General features: G+C 50.8%; 1 protein-coding gene across 1 annotated transcript; it reads right to left on the bottom strand.

Moving 5' to 3' along the window:
• Nucleotides 1–697: 697 nt before the first annotated feature.
• On the bottom strand, nt 698–17,913 carry GTF3C5 (general transcription factor IIIC subunit 5). Its single transcript, XM_004375792.2, has 11 exons — nt 17,512–17,913; nt 15,534–15,753; nt 13,972–14,170; nt 8,164–8,359; nt 6,794–6,898; nt 5,482–5,596; nt 4,960–5,040; nt 4,622–4,716; nt 3,205–3,287; nt 2,465–2,607; nt 698–1,532 (listed from the first exon to the last, which is right to left on the bottom strand). Exons 1-11 carry the CDS (start codon nt 17,653–17,655, stop codon nt 1,378–1,380), a joined length of 1,536 nt encoding a protein of 511 aa, XP_004375849.1. The 5' UTR covers nt 17,656–17,913; the 3' UTR covers nt 698–1,377.
• Between the last annotated feature and the right edge of the window lie 1,533 nt (nt 17,914–19,446).

Raw genomic sequence — 19,446 nt, 5'->3', positions numbered from 1 at the left:
ATCCCTTTGGGGTTCAGATGGAGCAGCATGGCTCAGAAGTGGGAGTAGCTCCAACTGAGCTCCACTGATAGAACACCAAGGGCCCCTGAGGGAAAACTCACTAAAAGGTGAGGGAAGAAGAAGCTCAACTGGGCCCAAGGGCCAGCTTGCCTTTAGGGAAGAGCTGCTTCTGGAGGCGCCTGAGCCTTCTCAGAAGGGAGCAGGGAGCATGGTACCCTCAGGGGAGCAGTCAGCCTCCAGCTTCTCCTTTATAAGGAGGTAGCCCATACTGGCCCCTTCAGGTTGACTAAGTAAATTGTGGGGGCTCCTGACTTATTATGTGAGGGAGCTTCCAGGGAGTACCAGTTAGCAGGATGGGAAGTTGCCTGAGGCATTTGACTTTGGAATCAATGTGACTTCATTTTACCCCAAGGTGCTGAAGGGAGTGATGGTCATACCAAGTCCCTCAGTCTGCTGGGAAGAAGAGGGCGGTGAAGGGCTCATCTCTGGCTCAGGTGCTCTCTGCCAGGAAAGGGGCATGGATGTGGCATGGATGCAGCCTGCCTGTGAGTAGTCTCCAGAGAGGGCGGGCTTATCCCCGTGAAGGAACATGTGTGCACCCTTGTGGTTTCACACCAGAAATCTGAGAGACAATAGTCTGTTTCACAGTGAACCTCTCAGGAGCTCATCCATTTGAAAAACTATGGGATAAACCTGCGGGTTGCAGGACTCTCTGGGACTAGGCCCTGGGGTTACTTCTGGCTGTTCCTACCCTACCCACCTGGAGGACCGTCCCAGCATTGCCCTGTATGCGGTCACTGAGCGAATGAATGTACGACGAACAATGGTACCACTGGAGCCCTTTGCCTCAAGGCAAGAGGAAACTCCTTTGACTACACCATCCCCACTGAGACACCGAGACTCTGTAGGAAAGTATGTTTAATAAGGACAATTCCAGCTGGGCCTGGCCCTTGCCAACACTATCCCAAATGGTTGGGATCCAAACTCAAAGACAGTCTTTGGCCACCTGTGACCATGAACCAAGCCCCTAATCATGAGGCCCAAGCCAAGACCGGCCCCTCCCCTTGCTGCATCACTTCCACCTCCAAATTTTGCTGGTCTCAGCCAGAGAAAGGTGGTGGTCACTGGCACAGCCTGCTGGACAATGGGTTGTTCATGAATGTGCCAAGCCAGGGTACAACCTTCAGGGAATGTCCCCAACCACCCAGGGTCAGAGGGCAGCACCAAGCATCAGGTTATAGCCAGGACCAAAGTCAGCTGTGCCCATTGCTGGGATCCTAGCTTTCCCTCAAAGGGGACTCCCAGGGCCATTCTGGCTACTGTGGGGGCACAAGGGGGCCCTGGCTTTCTGAGGCCCAGCCTCAGGCCCAGGGCTTATCACACATAGTCTAGAATCTCTGTCTCCATCTCGTTCTCACTCCCATCTGAAGGCTTGAACTCCTCCTCCTCTTCATCGTCCTCCTCATCTTCCACATACTCGTATGTCAGCTGCTCTTTCCCTGCATCAGCCTTGGTCGGGCTGGAGAAGAGAGCTGGGGCCAGAGGGGAAAAGGTCATGTGTGTCCTAATGCAGGGCTTCCTGAGTGCCCCAGGTGCCCAGAGAATACTCCCAAGGCTCCTGGGAGCCTGTTTAAACTACAAGAGTCTGGGCTTAAGCCCTGGAGAAGCTGCTTCAGGAAGTATGGGGTGGGGGGTGGGGGGGTGGGGGCTTGGAATCTGGAGTTTCACAAGCACTTCAGAGGATTCTGGAGCACACAGGTTTGAAAACCACTCCCCAGAGGAGCCATGTGCAGGTGTCAAGGTACCCATGGGCCTCAAGAGTGTGCAAACCATTTTGTGTGAAAACATTTTTCTGGGGAGAGGGTCCATAGTCTTAGTTAGACTTTTACAGAGGGCTGTGTCCCAACCAAGGCTAAGAACCCCTGCTCTCCTCAGATCTGTGGGGGATGGCTAACTCTGGGACTCCCCTGCCCCAACCCTTAAAGAGAGGCCCCTCTTGCTTATCCTCCCAGCATCATCAAACCCCCAGCCAAGAAACAGCTCACTCCCCTTTCTCACTTCCCTGTAGCCATCCCTTGCCTAGCCCTGGGGAAGGAGCAGGGCTATGCAATGCAGGGCAACAGGAACCACAGGCTCCTACTTGCCTCTAGTGGAAAAAGGCAAAGGCAGAACATGCCCACATGTGCAGGAAGACGCAGGATGGTGGCAGGGCACAAGGTGGAGGCCCAGACTGCAGCACCAGCTCTGCTCCAGCCCCTGCCCTCTGGGTCCAGCTCTAGGTGCCATGACTCCCAGCCTCTGGCAGCCCAAGGGGATACTGGCTCACAAGGCCTCCCTCCCACTTGAGGGCAATTTCCAGGGAATGGGTCTATTATGGACCCTTGCTCTGTCGCCAGAGTGGGCACAAGGCCTAGGATTTCCAGGCAGCTGGGGTCTCCCTTCACCCTGAGTAAGTGGCTCTCACCAGGCCTCTTGGAGCGGAGGGCCTGCCGGATCATGCCGGACATGGCGTTCCTCAGGTCGTCGCTGGTCTTGGGGAGACACCACCCATCCCGTTCCGTGCACACATTCTCTGCCCCATCATTGCGGTGAATGATCTTCTGCAACCTGGGGGGAAGGGATGAGGGTTGGGAGATAGAAATCCAGGATGGGGTCACAGCTATAGGTGCCAGCTGAAGGGTCTTGCAGAGACAGTGCTGTGTTTAGAGAAAACAACCCTTAGAGTGCAGTCTACAGAGATGACTGTTATAATGGAGAACACCCATTAAAGCTGTACCCCCAGCTGGGTCCCTAACCTGTGTGGTCTCTGGACCCCCTAAACAGTACACAAAGCTGGGGGTGTGCTCATGCAGTTTACTGGTGAGACAGAGGTCATAGCTTTCACCAGATTTTCAAGCTATATTTCACATGCTCCCCTATCTCTTCCCCCTCTCCCCACCCTAGCATTCCCCCCACTGCCAACCCAACATTTTAAACATCACTAAGAACAACTGGATTAAAGGTTGTTTCTGGAATTCTGATTTAAGATTCCTCCACTGATGATCCCAGAATTAAGCTGGGATCCAAGGACCCACCCATGGGTGAGCTTTCTTTAGAAGGTCTGTAACCACCCCCTCATATTTTATGCCACCTGTGGGTAAGTTCCTAGCACCGACCCCAGTCCCACTTTCCCCACCTCGGTGTCCCATGGCCCAATGTACATACTCTTCCACATTCAAATCGCAAAACTGATAGAACATCTGTCGATAAGGCGGCAGGGCCCCCTCCCGGAAGATGTAGACTGAGTCCTGGGGAAAGAAGGGGTGAGACACAGGAAAGGTTAGTGGGAGCTTTTCTTTGGGAGTGGCCAGTGTTAAGGTCCCCACGCTGCAGGCTCCCATGGGGTCTCTCCAAGGAGTGGGCAGGTTCTCAGGACACACAGGCCTATCTCTTCTCCCGGGATACAGGCTGGGCACACAGGCCAGGTCAGTGAGCACATGTGAAGACAACAAGCTCCCCTGGAGGTTCTGGGAGGGACAGACAAAGCAGCCAGGCACCCTGGGGCCACCGTGAGCCATGACAACGTCTACGTGGCAGACTACGGTGCTTATAGCACGGAGAACGGCATTAGTTGTGCTGGGCTCAACTTTCTGTGCCTTCCTACAGAGTCTGCCCTTTTATTCTTTGCTAACTTCTAAGTGGACATCTTATGTATCCCTGCAAGCTGCCTTGACATTGTTTTCCGGGAGGAAAGCAGAGTTTAATGAGTATCAGCCTTCTCTTTTTTCTACCCAGGCAGGTAGTTCTAGAGGTGGGGATAACTGCCAAGAGATTACAGAATCCTCGAGCAAGAAGGTCACTCAGGCGGTAACTGGTTGCCCTCACGGAGAAGAGCAAAGGTCTGGAAAACCTGGGGGGCAGCATAGGGCCTGGGAGGATGGATGACACCGGTGACAGCTGTGTCCACTCCTGCTGCGCCATCTCTGCCCCCGTCCCCAACTCCGTCCTCCTGCCCGCTCTGCTGCACTCGCACCCTGTGCCGCCCAGTGTGTCAGGCAGTGATTCTAGGGAGGGGGACGCACCCCGCCCTCCCTCCCCCAGGGCTGTGGGGCAGCTCACAGGAGCCTGAGCATGAGAAAGGGCTTTGGCAACTGTCAGTCGGTGGGTGTGTCAGTGAAAAGCGAGTCCATGAAGGCAGGCCTGGGCTCTTGTTCATCACAGTGCCCATGCCCAGAGCCCAGCTGGGGCCAGCTGGTCTGGTTTAGCTCCATGCTCATGCGGGTGGTCTGACTGTGGCCCTCCCAGAGGAGGCCCACCAAGGCCCAGGCACACCAAGGCCCAGGCACACCCAGGGCCAGCACACATAGCTGTGGGTGTCAGAGCGCCCCTATGACTTGCTGCTACCTCTTTGCACAGAAGGTCCTCAATACCCACTGTCCCATGTGGTCCACGCCCCAAGTTTTCACCATCAGTTCCTGAAGGTGGACAGAGGTGTCTGCCTCCAATCAGAGCCCTCTCCCCGGTGTGATTCATTGGTGCCCTGTGCGAGGGGGTGCTAAACAGCATCACCCTCAGCTTTCACCTTCAATGAGGCAGGGAGCTGACCTCAGCAGCTCTCTCCTGGGGCTCAAGGGGCACCCACCTTGAGCTTGTATTTGTTGGAGGTTGATTTCCGTGCACTGGCCATTCCCGATGGGCCCAGGCCCTGCTTCAGGTCCTGCATGGCGAGCTGGCTGGCTGTGAGGACACAAGGGCAGTGCTTTGAAATGTAGCAGGGGTAGGTGGCGGGGGGGGTCCTCCCAACCCCCTGCCCTGCCCACCCCATTCCTCTCCTCAGTGAAGGCTGCCCAGCAGTGTCCTGGAATGGCTTCCACATAAGTTCCTCCCTGTCCAGATGCCCCATCTTCCTCAGTGTTAGCATGAGGGCAAACACTCCTCCATGCACGGCAGCCTTCTTCTGAATGAGCTGGAGCCACTTACATGTCTTTTTGACAGTGATGGGGAGGCTGTAGTTGTAGGCACTGCGTTTTGTTTTGACAGGCATGTCGTTGGGGGTATAACCTGCAGACAAGGGAGTCGTGTCATGGGATGGTGGGTGCAGAGCCCTGTTCTGGCAAACATCAGAGGTGGGACCAGGAGTAATAGTAGCTGGTGTTTTCTGGCACTTACCACGTAGGGCTGTGTGCTCAAGCTCCGTGTGCATTAGCTTACTGTAGTCCTGGGGAGTAGGCATTTACGGGATGCCTGGCACATATTACATGAGCCAGAACGATTGCTGAATAAATGAATGAATGACTCAGAGAGGTTCAGTGACTTGTCCAAGATCAGTGGTAGAGCTCAGATCTTAATTTCTACCCTATCCTGCATCCAACAGATTCTCACCAAGAGGAGCAGGGCTTTTTTACACTCTCTATATGAATAAATTCCTATTGCAAAAGAGAATGCTAGAAATTGAAAGAAAAAGAGCGAAAGACAGGAAGCAAAGGTTTCAGTAATTTTTACCATATTTCATTCCACAACGGATTCGGAAATCAAGGACTTGATAGATCTTGGCATCTGGGTTTTTTCGGGGGTCGTAACCGTATCGAATCCACAGGCTTCTCCAGGGGCCTGTTATCTGGAAACAGACAAGGTAGGAGTGCCAGAAGGGGCCAAGGCCACAAGTCTTGAGGTGTCTCTGGTGAGCGTCTATCAAGCCCTGGATCCCTCAAGTCTCCTTGGTGACCACAGGGAGCAGATCCCATCGGTGAGGCCGAACACCCCCACAGTTGGGAAAATGACTCTGGAATCACAGCCAGTCCAGCCAGGAGCAAACTCTGTCACCTGGGGCAGGTCACCAGACCACTCCCAGCCTCGGTCTTCCTATTCAATGGAGATAGTCGAGTACCCTTCTCACTGTTTTTGTGAGGATTAAGTAAGGTCATGCCCGTGGAGCCTTTACCACAGCGCCTGGCACATAGTAAGTGCTCAATAAATGCTAGTCATTATTACCACCTTAATGGATGGAATGTGTTCGGCCCCCCTGAAGTCCTTATGTCTAGAAAGTCAATGCAAAAGGACAGAGCTGGCTCTTGGGAGTCTGGAGTCCAATAGGACAAGAGGGCTTTCTAAAGTGATGACCCTTTCTCACGTCCTGCCACCTGTCACTAGCCCTCATGGTCACACCTTCCACTGGCCTCTCTGAATGCCCCAGTACAGGAGCCCTCAGCAGGTAAGCTGCCTTTCCTACTGGCACCTGTGGGAACCTCAGTAATGACACCCCCACTCCCGGACTGAATCAAAGGTTGATCTATACCCCACTGAACCCCACTTGACCAGTTAAGGCAGTGTGGCACTGGGTGATGGGTTCAGGCTCTGCAGACAGACAGGCTGGGGTCCCGGTGCGGCTCTGCCACTTGGCATGGCATGTCACCTCTCTAAGCCTAGGCTTGTCCTCAGAGATAAGAAGGGAACCCCGCCACCAACTCCCAGGGAAGAATAAAGGATACTCTGTATATACATGCTTAACCCAATGCCTGGTCCTTAGGGAGCTCTCAATACAAGGGCATTTAAAAACATATAATCCCTTTACTTAAAAGTTAGAGGGATACTAAAATTGTCCAATTATGGCCAAATATGTTACTAAGGAAGCTGGGCAAGCTCCCTGGAACTTTTTCACCAGGGAGCTGAAAATCTTCCTAGATGGCTTGAAAAAGCCATCTCAGGAGTGCCAGGACAGGGAACCACCTGTTCTTGTGGTGGCTCTAGGACATCACATCAGGGATCCAGGACGACCTTGGTGGAAACCAAGGCAGGAAGGCAGGCAGATACTCACCATATAATAGGCCATGAAGGGCAGCAAGACCTTGAGCTTGTCAGGGTGGACGCTAATGTTGGCCTTGACAGCGCTCCGGGACCAGATGGGACGGAGGTCAAACAGCTGGGGAGGGTCGAGGGCAGAGGCTGAGGTGAACACGAGCAGCTTTCCACCCTCCCATCTGCCCCAGACTTCCCAGCCCAGTCTGGCTCAAGTGGGCCCTTGGGGCTGAGTCCCCAGTGGGCAATTCCAGAGAGGAAGTGGCAAGAGCTGGGGCAGAACTCCCACCCCTAGACTTCTGCAGGGAAAAGCCTCCCAGAACTGCTGCCCTCACTCCCTCAGCCCTCCACTTAGAAACATGGGTTGAAAGCCTAGTGTGTGCCAAGTGTAGCTGTGGGACCTGGGGGTCCTGAAATGACCCCAGGGACATGGCCCCTGTCTTTAGGCAGCTCCCAGTGCAGTGGGGAGGCAGATGACCAAAGGACCCAGAGCAAGGCTGACAGCAGAAGTGCTGGAGCTTTGGGAACCCTGACTAGCCCCAGTTAGAAGGTGTATGCTGAGTTGGGACATACTGAGGTCTGAAGGAGATAGTCTGGCCCAGGGGTAGCCTGTAAAAGGCTCAGTGTGGTGGGAACATGGAGGGCAAAGGCAGAAAGGGCCTTGTAAGCCGGGGTTAGGGATTTGGACTGTTTCCAGAGGACAGTTAGGAGTCATAGATAGTGGCTCCTCCCTGCCCCCATCCCAAAGTATGACTGCTAGAAATTAAACAAGTCTCTTTAAGGAATAAAAATCCTCCAAGGGCACAGTGTGTAACTTCAACTCAGACAAGGGACGAGCCCTGAGCCTCAGTTGGCTAGTGATTTGGCCTCACTGTGACCCTGGCTGTTTGCGTGGACAGAGGACCCAGCCTCATTGCCCACAGAACCCGCAGGCCGGAGGAGAAGGCATAGTGCTGTATCCCGGCCAGGGCGGTACACGGCAACAGAGCTCCAGCTCTCACGGGATGAAAGCGCCGGGGCCTGGCACATGGGAGGTGCTCCATTTGGCTTGTTAGAATGAACAAATGGATAAACAAAAACTTACTGGATCTGGAAATCCACATTTAAGTCACATTTGGACAGTGCACCCATTTTTTCACCACTCCAAAGAGACTGCTTAAGAATTCTAAGAAGGATTGTCAGCCTTGGGAATTGCAGGGCTTATACTGACATGGCTTTTAGATATGACATCTGAAGGTGAAAATTTCCCATCTACTAAAGAACTAGTTTACAAAAGAAAAAAAAAGAGAGAGCCTAGCTAACCCCAAAACAAAGAGGCCCTGGGACCAGCTGGGTAAATACAAGGGGGTAACTGCAGAGGCAGGTGGGGCGGGGCAGGATGGGGCTCACCTTCCTCAGCTCTTCCTCCACTTTCCTGTCTATGGGGTTGGTGCAGACTTTCTTCCATGTCTGGACTGCGGCCTCCAGCGGCTGCATGGGCACCTCATCCTCCTCAAAGTTGACAAAGATGGCATTGTGGGGACGCCGGGCCCTGCTCAGGCCAATCAGGTTCTCGCCTGAGATGGTGGGGTTGTTGTAGCCTTCCCTGGAGGCACAGAGAACCGTGTTTGTGAGCTTTTCCCTGGGAACCTGGGTTAGGGAGAGGATCTTAGCGCTGGCTGCTAAAGGCAGGAGCCTGTGTTCTCAGGGGAGAGGACAAAGCAGCAACTGCGTGGAGCTCACAGAAGCTCTGGGGCCTGCGGCTCTGAAGCTGGGCAAGGCCAAAAGGCCTCCCTTGATCTGGTTGAGCCAGAGAATCTGCCTCCCTGAGAGGCTGGCCTGTGGGAAGGGCACCCCGTGATGAGGCTGGTGGGCTCCTAACTGCACTAAGTCACACACAGCACCATCTAGCTAGTGAAAAGCTAGACACAGCCTAAATGCCCACCGGTGGGAAGTGGTGAAATCAGTTAAGGTATAGCCACACAACAGAACACGATCGGCCATTAAAATGGACAGTGACAACAATAGCTAAGCTTACTGACATTTTACTTTTACATGTCTGCTTATTTAACCCTCAAAACAATCCTATGAGGGCAGAACCATTTTCCGACGAAGTAACTGAGGCCACAGCGATTAGGAAACCTGCCCAGAGTCAAAGAGCTCACAGGAAGAGCTGGCATTCAAACCCAGGGAGCCTGTCTGCAGAGGCCACATTCTCAACTGCCTGCCCTGCCGCCTCTCCAACACAGAGCATTGAGTCTTTGGCTCGGAAGCATCTTGTCCACAGATGGATAGTACCAAGTGGTATCATCATCCAGCACAGAGTAAAAAGCAAGAGTTCTAGAACCAGGCATTCTTGGCTCTATCGCTCTATGTGTTGGCATAAAATGCAACTAGGAGAATGTTGCCCAAGGTGCTCCTAGTGGCTACCTCTGTGGGTGAGATTTCAGAAGTGTCAAAGTTACACAAAAGCGGAGAGAAAAATATCGAGAACCCATACACCCACCATCAGCTTCAACAGTTATTGTCACATGGCTAACCTTATTTCATCTATACCCTGCCCCAACCCCACTAAATTATTTCAAAGTATATTTTAAAGTATACCTGGGGCATCATACGGTTTCATTTAGGTGATTGTTACCTTTTTCTTTCTTTCTATTTTGCCTTAATTTTCCACATGAGTATGTGCCACCTTCATATTTAGAAGGAAAAACAAAGTCATTTTCATATTGGGAAACAAAATTAAAAAGACAGGATGAAGCCTTTGCTTTCGTGTAAATCCATCGGACACCATCCTGGACAGGTGCAGCATTAACCTGTTTCCTAGGGCACCTCTCCCAAATCCCAAACACCCCAAAGAAGGAAAGCCCCTGGTGGCTCACTTCCAGGGCCAAGCAGCCTTATGCAGGAGCAGGAGGCAGGGGGCCAGCCTGTGCCAGGCACTGCGGGGACAGACCCACGGCTGCCTTTGCTACCTCCCCACCCCCCACAGCGACTCCAGGCTTTAGACATCTGTGTGCAATCACCACGATTCTCAGTGTGTGGAGAACTGCTGGCGGGTGACAAGGGCTGGCAGCAAAGTCAGTGGGACCACCCCAAAGGGCTCCCCTGAGGAGCAGGGGGTGCTAAACTGCCACAAGGAGGATGGACCCCACCCCCAGGCTGGCCTCCCAGCCTCTCCTCTGCCCACCCGGCTTGTGGGGAGCTCAACTGCCCAGATGCAGGGGGTATCCACCCAGGGAGTGGCCAGGCCTGACCCCGCCAAGCCCTGTGTACCCAGGAAGGCCAGCAGAGCAGAAAATTTGATAGTAGGCCTGGGAGAAAAGGCAGGTTCTTTCTAAGTGCTAGAAAACCGATAAACCACACAGGGTGGGAAAAGGGGGCCTGTGGGCCTGATGGTGGCCTGGCCCTCCTCCCTCACCCCCACCCCAGAGGCTTGGGAACGGCTGCTGGCTGGCCCCACAGGACAGAGAAGTGACTCAGTGCGGAAGGCTGCTTTGTTTTCTTCTGTATATTTTTGTTTGTTTGTTTCTGACTACAAGTGTAAATCACTTTTGGGGGGTGGGGATCGAAGCATTTCAGAAATACGTAATTTAAAAAAAAAATGGATCCTATCCCCCCCATGCTTAAAACTCTCGTACCCAGTATAAAAAACACACAGAAAATTGCCTGTATCATATTATGTGCAGGGTTTTAAGCAAGGAGGTGGTATGACCTGATTCTTTTTCGTTATACATTTCTGTAATGTTTTATTTTTTCTAACAAGCACAATTTACTCTTACAATCAGAACAAAAGGGGAGGGGGGAGAGGAAATGTTATAGATTCAACAGACCTGAGAGACACCAATTAAAATAACATGTGGCCCTTGTTTGGCTCCTGAGTCATTTTTGAGACAACTGGGGAAAAATGAACAAGGACTGAGCACCAGATGACAGGAAGGAATACTGTTTGTTTGGTGTGGTAATAGTATTGCAGTTATGTTTTTTTAATCAAACTCTGCCAGGCACTCATTGTTTTAAGTACTTCAAAAATCTGAAATCATTTGTTTTTGTGTGCTGTCGAGTCGATTCTGACTCATAGAGACCCTACAGGACAGAGCAGAATTGCCCCACAGAGTTTCCTAGGCTGTAATCTTTACTGGAGCAGAGTGCCAGGTCTTTTCTCCCTTAGAGGGGCTGGTGAGTTTGAACTGCTGATCTTTTGGTTGGTAGCTGAGTGCTTAATCATTGCACCACCAGGGTTCCATTAAGTCATTTACTCCTCCTAACAACGCAGGGAAGTAGGTACTATTATTATTCCCTTTACAGACAGGGAAACTGATGTGGAGAGGCCAGGTGGCTCACAAGACCACACAGGGCTGAGCTGTGGTGCCAGGACTTAAACGCGGGCAACCAGGCACCAGCGTCTGGGCTCCTCCCACCACACCAAGCTTTTGCTCAACCTCCTGCTGCTGTCAACAATTAAATCAATAAACGGTCTCAAAAACGTATCTTTGAGCACTGAGGTGAGAATCGCTGTGGGATGAATTCCTAGAGGTGGGATAGCTTGGTCAACAGGAAAGAACGTGTAAAATCATAACAGATTTTGCAAGTGGCTCTCCAAAAGAGTTGACATCATTCATGGCACCCCTTAGAGTAGGAGAATGTCTGTCTGTCCTCTCCACACCCCAAAATAAGTGCTTTTTGGGACAGGTCTTCAAGTCTCCAAAGGTGACACCCCCAAGTCACTCTCCATGGTGTGGGGAAACATCTGAGCAAGGCCTCTGATAGGGCACGCAGACTCAGGCTGGTTCCTGACACTCTTTATCAGGCCTGCCCTTGTCATCAGCTGTTCTGCCTTTGGAGGCACCAGGCAGGACATAGCGGGCACTGGGGCCATGGGCCTGAGCCAAGCTGGCAGCCCCCCCTGGCTAGCTGGAAGGGAGATGACCAATGGCTGCCCAAGTCAGCAGGCTCTGTAACCCAACACAAGTTGGAAGCTTAAAACATGCTAAGGAGAAATTCTTTAACGAAGATCACCACCTATGGGTCATTTTTCAAAATTTCCTTTTCCTTTTGCTTATCTGTTTTTACTAGTCTTGCTACTCTAAACAGTCATTTGCTTGGTCCACAGATACTCGCTGAGTGCCTCCCATGTGCCAGGCCTGTTCCAGGCACCGGGGGTACAACAGAGAACAAAACAGGCCAAATCTCTACCTTCCGGGAGCTGACATTAAAACTTGACGAAGTTTTCTAATTTTGTCTTTTGTGGGTAATTTGAGAAAAGCAAACAAAAATCAGGACAGTGTGGCATTGGAAGAAAAGTAAGGCCTGTGGCATCAGAATGACTGGGGTTCGGGCGCTGGCTCATGTGACCTGGGCAAGCTCTTAACCTGAGTGTGTTTCCTCAGTTGTAAATGGGCATGACACAAACATGTGGAATCACTGTAAGGCTGGGGATAAAATATGCACACAGTGCTTCTCCCATGAGAATATGAAATAACTGGCAGTGGAGGTGGTGGATGCTATTAAACTCAAGTTGGGTATTTTCAAAGTATTTTCTTCATATTTTTTAATAGTATTCAGTCTTGGCTTTTACACAAAGGCAATCCTATTCCCTCATGTCAATGCGTGGCTGTCACCAATGCAAAACCAACATCTGACAATTCCCAGTCCTGCTTTTCCAACAACCCCTGGGGTCTCTAATTATCTCAAGATTGTCTAAAGAATTTATTTCATTTCAATAAACAGCACACTTGCGTGTGGCCTTGTTAGGAATGTGTGCATGGGAGGCGGGCGAGGAGGGGAAGATGAGCTATGATACACATCCATCTGGCTTTTCACAACCCTTAGTGTAGGAGAAACCCACCATTTATTCAAGAGATACTGAGGATCTCTCCTCAAGAAGCTTACATTCTAGAGGGGAGAGGGACTGCAAACAAGTACACAATTAACAAGCTAGATCCGTTCAGAGTCACAGCCACCTTCAGGGAAGTGGCACCGGAGACTGGCCAGGGGTTGTGTGGTTCTCTGAGGCCACCTCCAGCTGCATGGGGGCAGGCCAGGAGATGGCAAACAGCTGGGCTGAACTTGGGCTGGGGAGTTACAGTGAGTGTGGCAAAGGGAGACAGGCAGGGGAAGGATGGATTTTAAAGATGGCCATGCAGTCTCTGATGGGGGTGGGCAGCGAGGCCATGAGGAGGCAGAGGAGACAGAAATGTGTTGGGGTCCAAGGACATATGTTGTGAGGTCACTTGGCATGGGACCCCCAACATAGAAGGGGGATGTTTGCAAGAAGCACTCCTTAGGTAGCTGTTATGGATTGAATGGGGGCCCCCAAAAAGATAGGTTGAAGTCCTAACCCCTGTTACCTATGAACATTACCTTACTTGGAAATAGAATCTTTTAAGCAGGAGTAGGGTAAGGCCTGGCAATCTGCTTCCGTAAGGATTACAGCCAAGAAAACCCTATGGAGCAGTTCTACTCTGTAACTTGTTGGGTCACCATGAGTTGGAATTGACTTGACAGCACAAGACAACAACAGGGTGGGCCCCAATCCTATTCAAGTAATGTCTTGTAAAAGAAGAATACAGACACAAAGAGACACACACAGGGAGAAGACAGCAAGCGAAGATGCATCTATAAGCCAAGGAACATCAAGAATTGCCAGGAACCCAAGGCTAGAAGAGAGGCACTGAAAGGAATCAACATGGTCAATACCCTGATTTGGACTTCTAGCCTCCAGAACTGTGAGATAATAAATTTCTGTTCTTTAAATCCACTGACTTGGTGATATTCTGTTATAGCAGCCCAAGGACACGGACACATTGGTGTTATTGCTGCTAACAGCAAGGTCCAGAGAGTTACTGGTCACCAGTGACCAGGGGATTAAGCCAAAGAAACCATTTCTCAGCAGAAACCCTCAAGTCCTATGTCCGAGTTCTCTGCACTTTAAGGACCCACGGGAATGAAGCCAAGCTCATGATCACACGGCCACCACTTACTGAGGACTTTCTCTGTTCTTGGCTTTGTGCTGAGAGCTTCAGGTGTTTGACCTTACCTAATTCTAATACTTCTGTTTGGTAAGTATTATTGTTATCCCATTTTAACGACAGGGAAACTGAGAAGTGGCATGCCTGAGATCTCCTGACTTGTGAGTGGCAGAGTAGAGCCTCAGACCCAAGCCCCCTGACCCCAGGACCCTTGCTCTGAACCCTGACGCTGCAAGGAGGGCCTTACCGGTGTTGTATGTCTGGTCGATAGAAGTAATCCACTGGGGAGTCCAGCCGGGAGAAGATGGGTGGGGGGATGTAGAGCGGCAGCTCCTGGTTGAAGAAATCCTCCTTCTCGGGCTTGAGCATGAGCACTTTGTCATACATTGACGTGTGCCTGCCATCCGCATCTGTATGCACTGCCAAGTACTGGAAGTCGGACATTCCTGGAAGAAGCAGACAGCTGGCAGTTGCACGGCCAACAAGGGCTCTCTCTGTTACAGCCACATCTTCCACATACTCATCCAACCCCCACATCCCTTTAGGAAGGTGCCGAGTGAGCTGTGTATTGGATTCTGCTGGGGCAACAATGGCAGGAGTTGAAAGAACACCCTTCAGAAATGCTTTTGCAAACCTGGCTCAATGTACTTCTAAGTCACTTGAATAAATATTATTCGGGGGGGCTGTGTTATATGTGAGGATAAGTCTGGGTCAGTGCTTCTCAAAATGTAATATGCATATGAATCACCTGGGATCTGCAGATTCTGAGATGCTGCAGTTCTAACAAGCCCCCAGATGAAGCCCATGCTGCTGGTCCAGGGGCCAGACACAAAGTAGCGAGGTGCTGGCTCAATTAGAAATAAAAATATGAAGTGTAATATTTTATAAACCACTTGGAAAACCTTGTACAGGAAGTACAGCCCTCTTTTGTGAATATCACATTCCACCAGAATGACTGATGTTCAAAATGCTCAACCCCATGTGACCACAGGTCCTTTTTTTCCTTTCTTTTCACTTTCTTCTCCCCCTCTCTTCTCTATTCCCTTTTCCTTTCTCCATCTTTGTTCTCTTCAGAGTCTGTCTTAGAACTGCCAGTGGCGACTGCAGGCATATCTAAGGCTTGCCAGTAACCTGCCAAGTACCCTTTAATAGCATGGTCTCCCTGACTCTTCACCAGGACCTGATGAGCTCAGGGCTACTCACCCACTGTATGCACAAGGAGATCGAGGCCAAGGGACGCCAAGTGACTTGCCCATAGAAATCGGCAGAGCTCAGGCAGGCACAGCTCCAAAGCCCATGTTCTTTCTTACCCGTTCCCACTTTACTGACTCGTCACAAAGTCAATTGAGGATCCCATAGGAGATCTAGTTTGCTAAAAATTCAAAGCAGACGAAGTCTCAAGGGAATGAGGTGATCTAGGAAGGCTTGAAGGGAAGGTAGGACTAGCAGCAGTCAAGACCAAGAGAAGGAATCCAAAAAGAGGTGGAAAACTGAAGATTTGCTGACCAGTTTTATTTGGCTCTACACTGTGGTTTTATAAAACGTTAGACTTCTCATAGAACTCTGGATTTGTAGCTTCTCTTAAGAATGCAGAAGACTGAGCAGCAATGAATCTGCAGTCCCCCAGGTAACTGCTGCCTAGAAGGAGGGGAGCCTGTGCTCTGCGGTTTCCCACAGTCCCTGCCCCTTGCCCCCTGGGCAATCCTGGCTTGCTTCACTTGTGGAGGTGACCCACTCAAAACCCTGCAAGAAGTTGGGATAGAAGGCCCTGAAATAAGCTCATGTGGTAAGAGTGTATTTCGCAGTTACCCTGAAACTTGTAAGTGGTGGAGATGATGCCAAGGATCTCCATCTCAAACATGACCTTGGGACAGGCCTCGGCCCCTGGCACCGCTGCCCGCCGCCTCGTCTTCCTCTTGATCCGGAGCAGCAGGCTGCTGGTACTGAAGCGGTTGGCACATACAGGGTGGCAGTAGGGATCCTTGGGCCGGAAGTACAGCTCTAGCCTCTTGGTGGGGTCTGCGTAGATCTGTGGTGAGAGCCAAAGGAGACAAGAGTGGAGCAGTGAGCAGATAAGCAGTCCTTCAGGGAGCTGTTCTTCTCTCAACCCAAGCCTTCTGACAACACAGGTGACCCAGGGAGGGTCAGAAGGCTTCTGTTTTATTTTGGGCTCTTAATTCCCCAAAATTTATTTTTCAAACCCAAGTATCTTAGTTTTTATCTAGTCAAGAAAATGAGGTTAAATAGTCTTTTCCTTCTAAGGGGATAGAAGTTGGAAGTAACTTTTTAGGCAGAAGCCTCCATTTGTCAAGTGCCTGGTGAATATGGCATTATGAGACTCTTCTGGCAATACTTCATGCGAGGTGTTATTAACCCGGAGTTTACCTTTGAGGCACTTGAGGCTTGCAGTTGGGTAGGGTGGAGTGTTTAGCGACTTGTCTAAAGCTATCTACTACAGGAACTGCCCAGCCCAAATGGTTCTGAGATTCAGACTCATATGCGAATGTTTCTAGGTCCAAAGAAGATTAACTCAATCAGTAAGACCCACTCTGACTAGATATTACCTATCCTTTCTGAACTTCAGTTCCTTTTCCTTAAGATGGAGATAATAACAGTATCTACTTTACAGGATTGTTACAATGATTAAAGAAAAATACATATAAAGCACTTAGCCCAGTGCCTAACTCACGGTAAACACTCAGTACATGTCACCTACATTACGAAGGAATGTCTGCCCTACACCAGGGAAAAAGGGGAAAATGAGCGTCAGATGTGTGCATATGAAAGCACCAACAATGTGCTTCTACTTGCTAGTCTGCTGGCTCCCCAACACCCAGGACAGGGCCTGGTCCTCAGTAGGTGCTCAGAAAATATCTAGTGAAGGAATGAAGGTTAAAAGGGGCTCCATCCTCCAGGAATCCTCTTCTTATAAAACATATGTCTCTGAGTCCCGCTGGGGTGGGAATGACCCCAGATGGGGGCCTGGCACAGAGTAGGTGCTCAAGAACATGAGTAGAATGAATGAATGAATGTCCAAGGTCCCTGCCCAAAGAGTTCACACTGTAGTTTGGTACAGATACCTTTAGGGTGAGAGCGAGGGTCCTGTTAAAGTCACAGGTCAAGTGAATAAGCCAGTATAAAAGAACAAAACATGAACGACCGGGGCTCTGTTGGAGGCATTTAAAGTTTTGGTATATGTAAAGCATTTAGCAAAAAGCTTGGCATCGAGTAAAAGCTCATCCCAGCTCCTCTACTTGCTGTGTGACCTTGAACACACATAGGCCTCAGTTTCCTTGTAAAATGCGGTTAATGACAGTTGCTACCTTGTAAGAGTTCCAATGGGGATCAAATGTAAATAACGTACCTAGAACCGTGCCTGGCACCCAACAAGATGTCAGCTATTGCTACTCTTAACCCTAATAACGTAACACTCGTGCCCTTCTCATGTATGGCAGTGGCCCTTAATCTCCTGGTGCCGGTTTTCTACTGTGTGACAAAAGGACAAGGCAGCCCAGTACACCCTCGACGTTCATGGCAGGGATGCTGAGGCTGCAGTTCATATCTGGGATGGGATGGAAAAGACTCCGTACAGTCTCTCCCGTTGTCCTTTTCCCACTGCTCCCAAATTTTAAAATGGCCCATCGCAGGTGATCTCAGAAGCAAAGCTCCCGCCCACCGGCCGCCCCAGAGCCCGCCTCGCGCCCAGCTGCCAAGGAAATTACACTTCTCCAGGTAGTCCCGCGACTCGGTCCCTCCCCCCTTGTCCTAGACACTCCACGCTCCTTACCCGGGAGACGCCTTCCTCGCCTCCCAGAGTCGGCAGCATCTTAGACACGTTGCGCACCACTCCCGGGTACTCCACACACACCATACCGCGTTCCCGCCGCAGCTCCAGGGGAACGGCAGCCCCCGGCCCAGCCTCGGCCGCCATCCCTGCCCGTGTGGCCAGGCCCGTCGCGATCCGTCCCTCAACGCGCTCCCAGAGGCCTTGCCCCAATGGTTCCGCGAAGGAATCCTTCCGGGCTCCCTCACCGCTCGCGTCTCCCTAAATTCCCGAGCTCAACGAGCCCCGAAGGCCTCCGGGGAGCAGATGCCCGGGATCGGGGGAAACGACGGCCACGACACCTTTTTGTTTAAAATTAAGAGGGTTAGCCAAAGAGGCGGTACAAGGGCCTGTCTCCCCCACCAGCCAGCGAGAGCCCGGGAGGATTGTAAATCATGTCCAGCCCTCGACTTTAGCCAATGAGAACCTCAAGACCAAGGCAATATTCTAGCCAATGAAGAGTGAGGAGGAAGTCAGGTCCCCGCCTAGCTTCATAGATTTTAGCCAATAAAGAACCAGGACTAGGGATTCCACCCAATGAAGACTCGGGGGCCGTCGCGGGGTAGACTTCCGGCCCGCCTCCTTGCATGTAGAAAGAGTGCGTAAATAAATTGATTTCTGGGCTAGAATCCCGCCAAGCGGTTTCTTGTGGGCTCGGACAGCGTTCTCACCCCCTCCTAGCTACCACAGCACGAGATTTCTAACGGCACGTGGAGGCCGGGCGAGTCCGATCTGGAAATGGCGAGTGCGGGGGAATTGTGGATTAAATGCTCGTCCCACTGCGAAAACCCAAACCAAACCCCCTGCGGTTGAGTGGATTCGGACTCTTAGCGACCCTACAGGACAGAGTAGAACTGCCCCATAGGGTTTCCAAGACTGTAAATCTTTACGGAAGCGGACTGCCACATCTTTCTCCCACCGTCTTTTAGTTAGCAGCCAGCGCTTTAACAACTGAGCCACCAGAGCTCCAAAACTCAATGGGCCGCTGCATTGGAACCCTAAGTCTCGGTACCTTCAGTTGGTGAGAGAGGTTCACCGAAGACCAAACCAAACCCGTCGGTAGGACAGCGTAGAACTACCCCGTGGGGTTTCCAAGGCTGTAATCAATTGTATTCAAATTTATGCACCGACCTCTAAGGCCAAAGATAAAGAAACGGAAGATTTTTACCAACTTCTGCAGTCTGAAATTGATCAAATATGCAATCAATAAGCATTGATAATTACTGGCAATTGGAATGCAAAAGTTGGAAACAAAGAAGGATCGCCCCCGGACACCCTTTTAGCGCAGTAATGGAGTCACTCCCGAGGTTCACCGTTCAGCCAAAGATTAGACAGCACCATAAAAGAAAAGGAGACTATTGGGGCACAGCAGTCCAGGGACAAGGACTAGAAGGCAGGAGGGGACAGGAAACCTGGTAATAGGGAACCCAAGGTTGAGAAGGGACAGTGTTGACATGTTGTGGGGTGGTTAACCATTGTCGTAAAACAATATGTGTACTAACTGTGTAATGAGAAACTATTTGTTCTGTAAACCTTTATCTAAAGTACAATAAAAAAAATAGGAGAAAAAAAGGATCGGTAGTTGGAAAATATGGCATTGGTGATAGAAATGATGTTGGAGATCATATGATAGAATTTTGCAAGACCAACGACTTCTTCACTGTAAATACGTTTTTCCAAAAACATTAACTGCGACTATACACATGGACCTTGCCAGATGAAATACAAAGGAGTCAAATTGACTACATGTGTGGAAAGAGATGATGGAAAAGCTCAATATCATCAGTCAGAACAAGGCCAGGGGACAACTGTGGAACAGACCATGAATTGCTCATATGCAAGTTGAAGTTGAAGAAAATTAGAACAAGTCCACAAGAGCCAAAGTACAACCTTGAGTAT

This window comes from Trichechus manatus, unplaced genomic scaffold (genome assembly GCF_000243295.1).
Source record: "Trichechus manatus latirostris isolate Lorelei unplaced genomic scaffold, TriManLat1.0 scaffold00038, whole genome shotgun sequence".
Taxonomy (NCBI): domain Eukaryota; kingdom Metazoa; phylum Chordata; class Mammalia; order Sirenia; family Trichechidae; genus Trichechus; species Trichechus manatus.
Note: the sequence above shows the minus strand (reverse complement) of the source record. Positions and strands in the feature narration are given on the sequence as shown.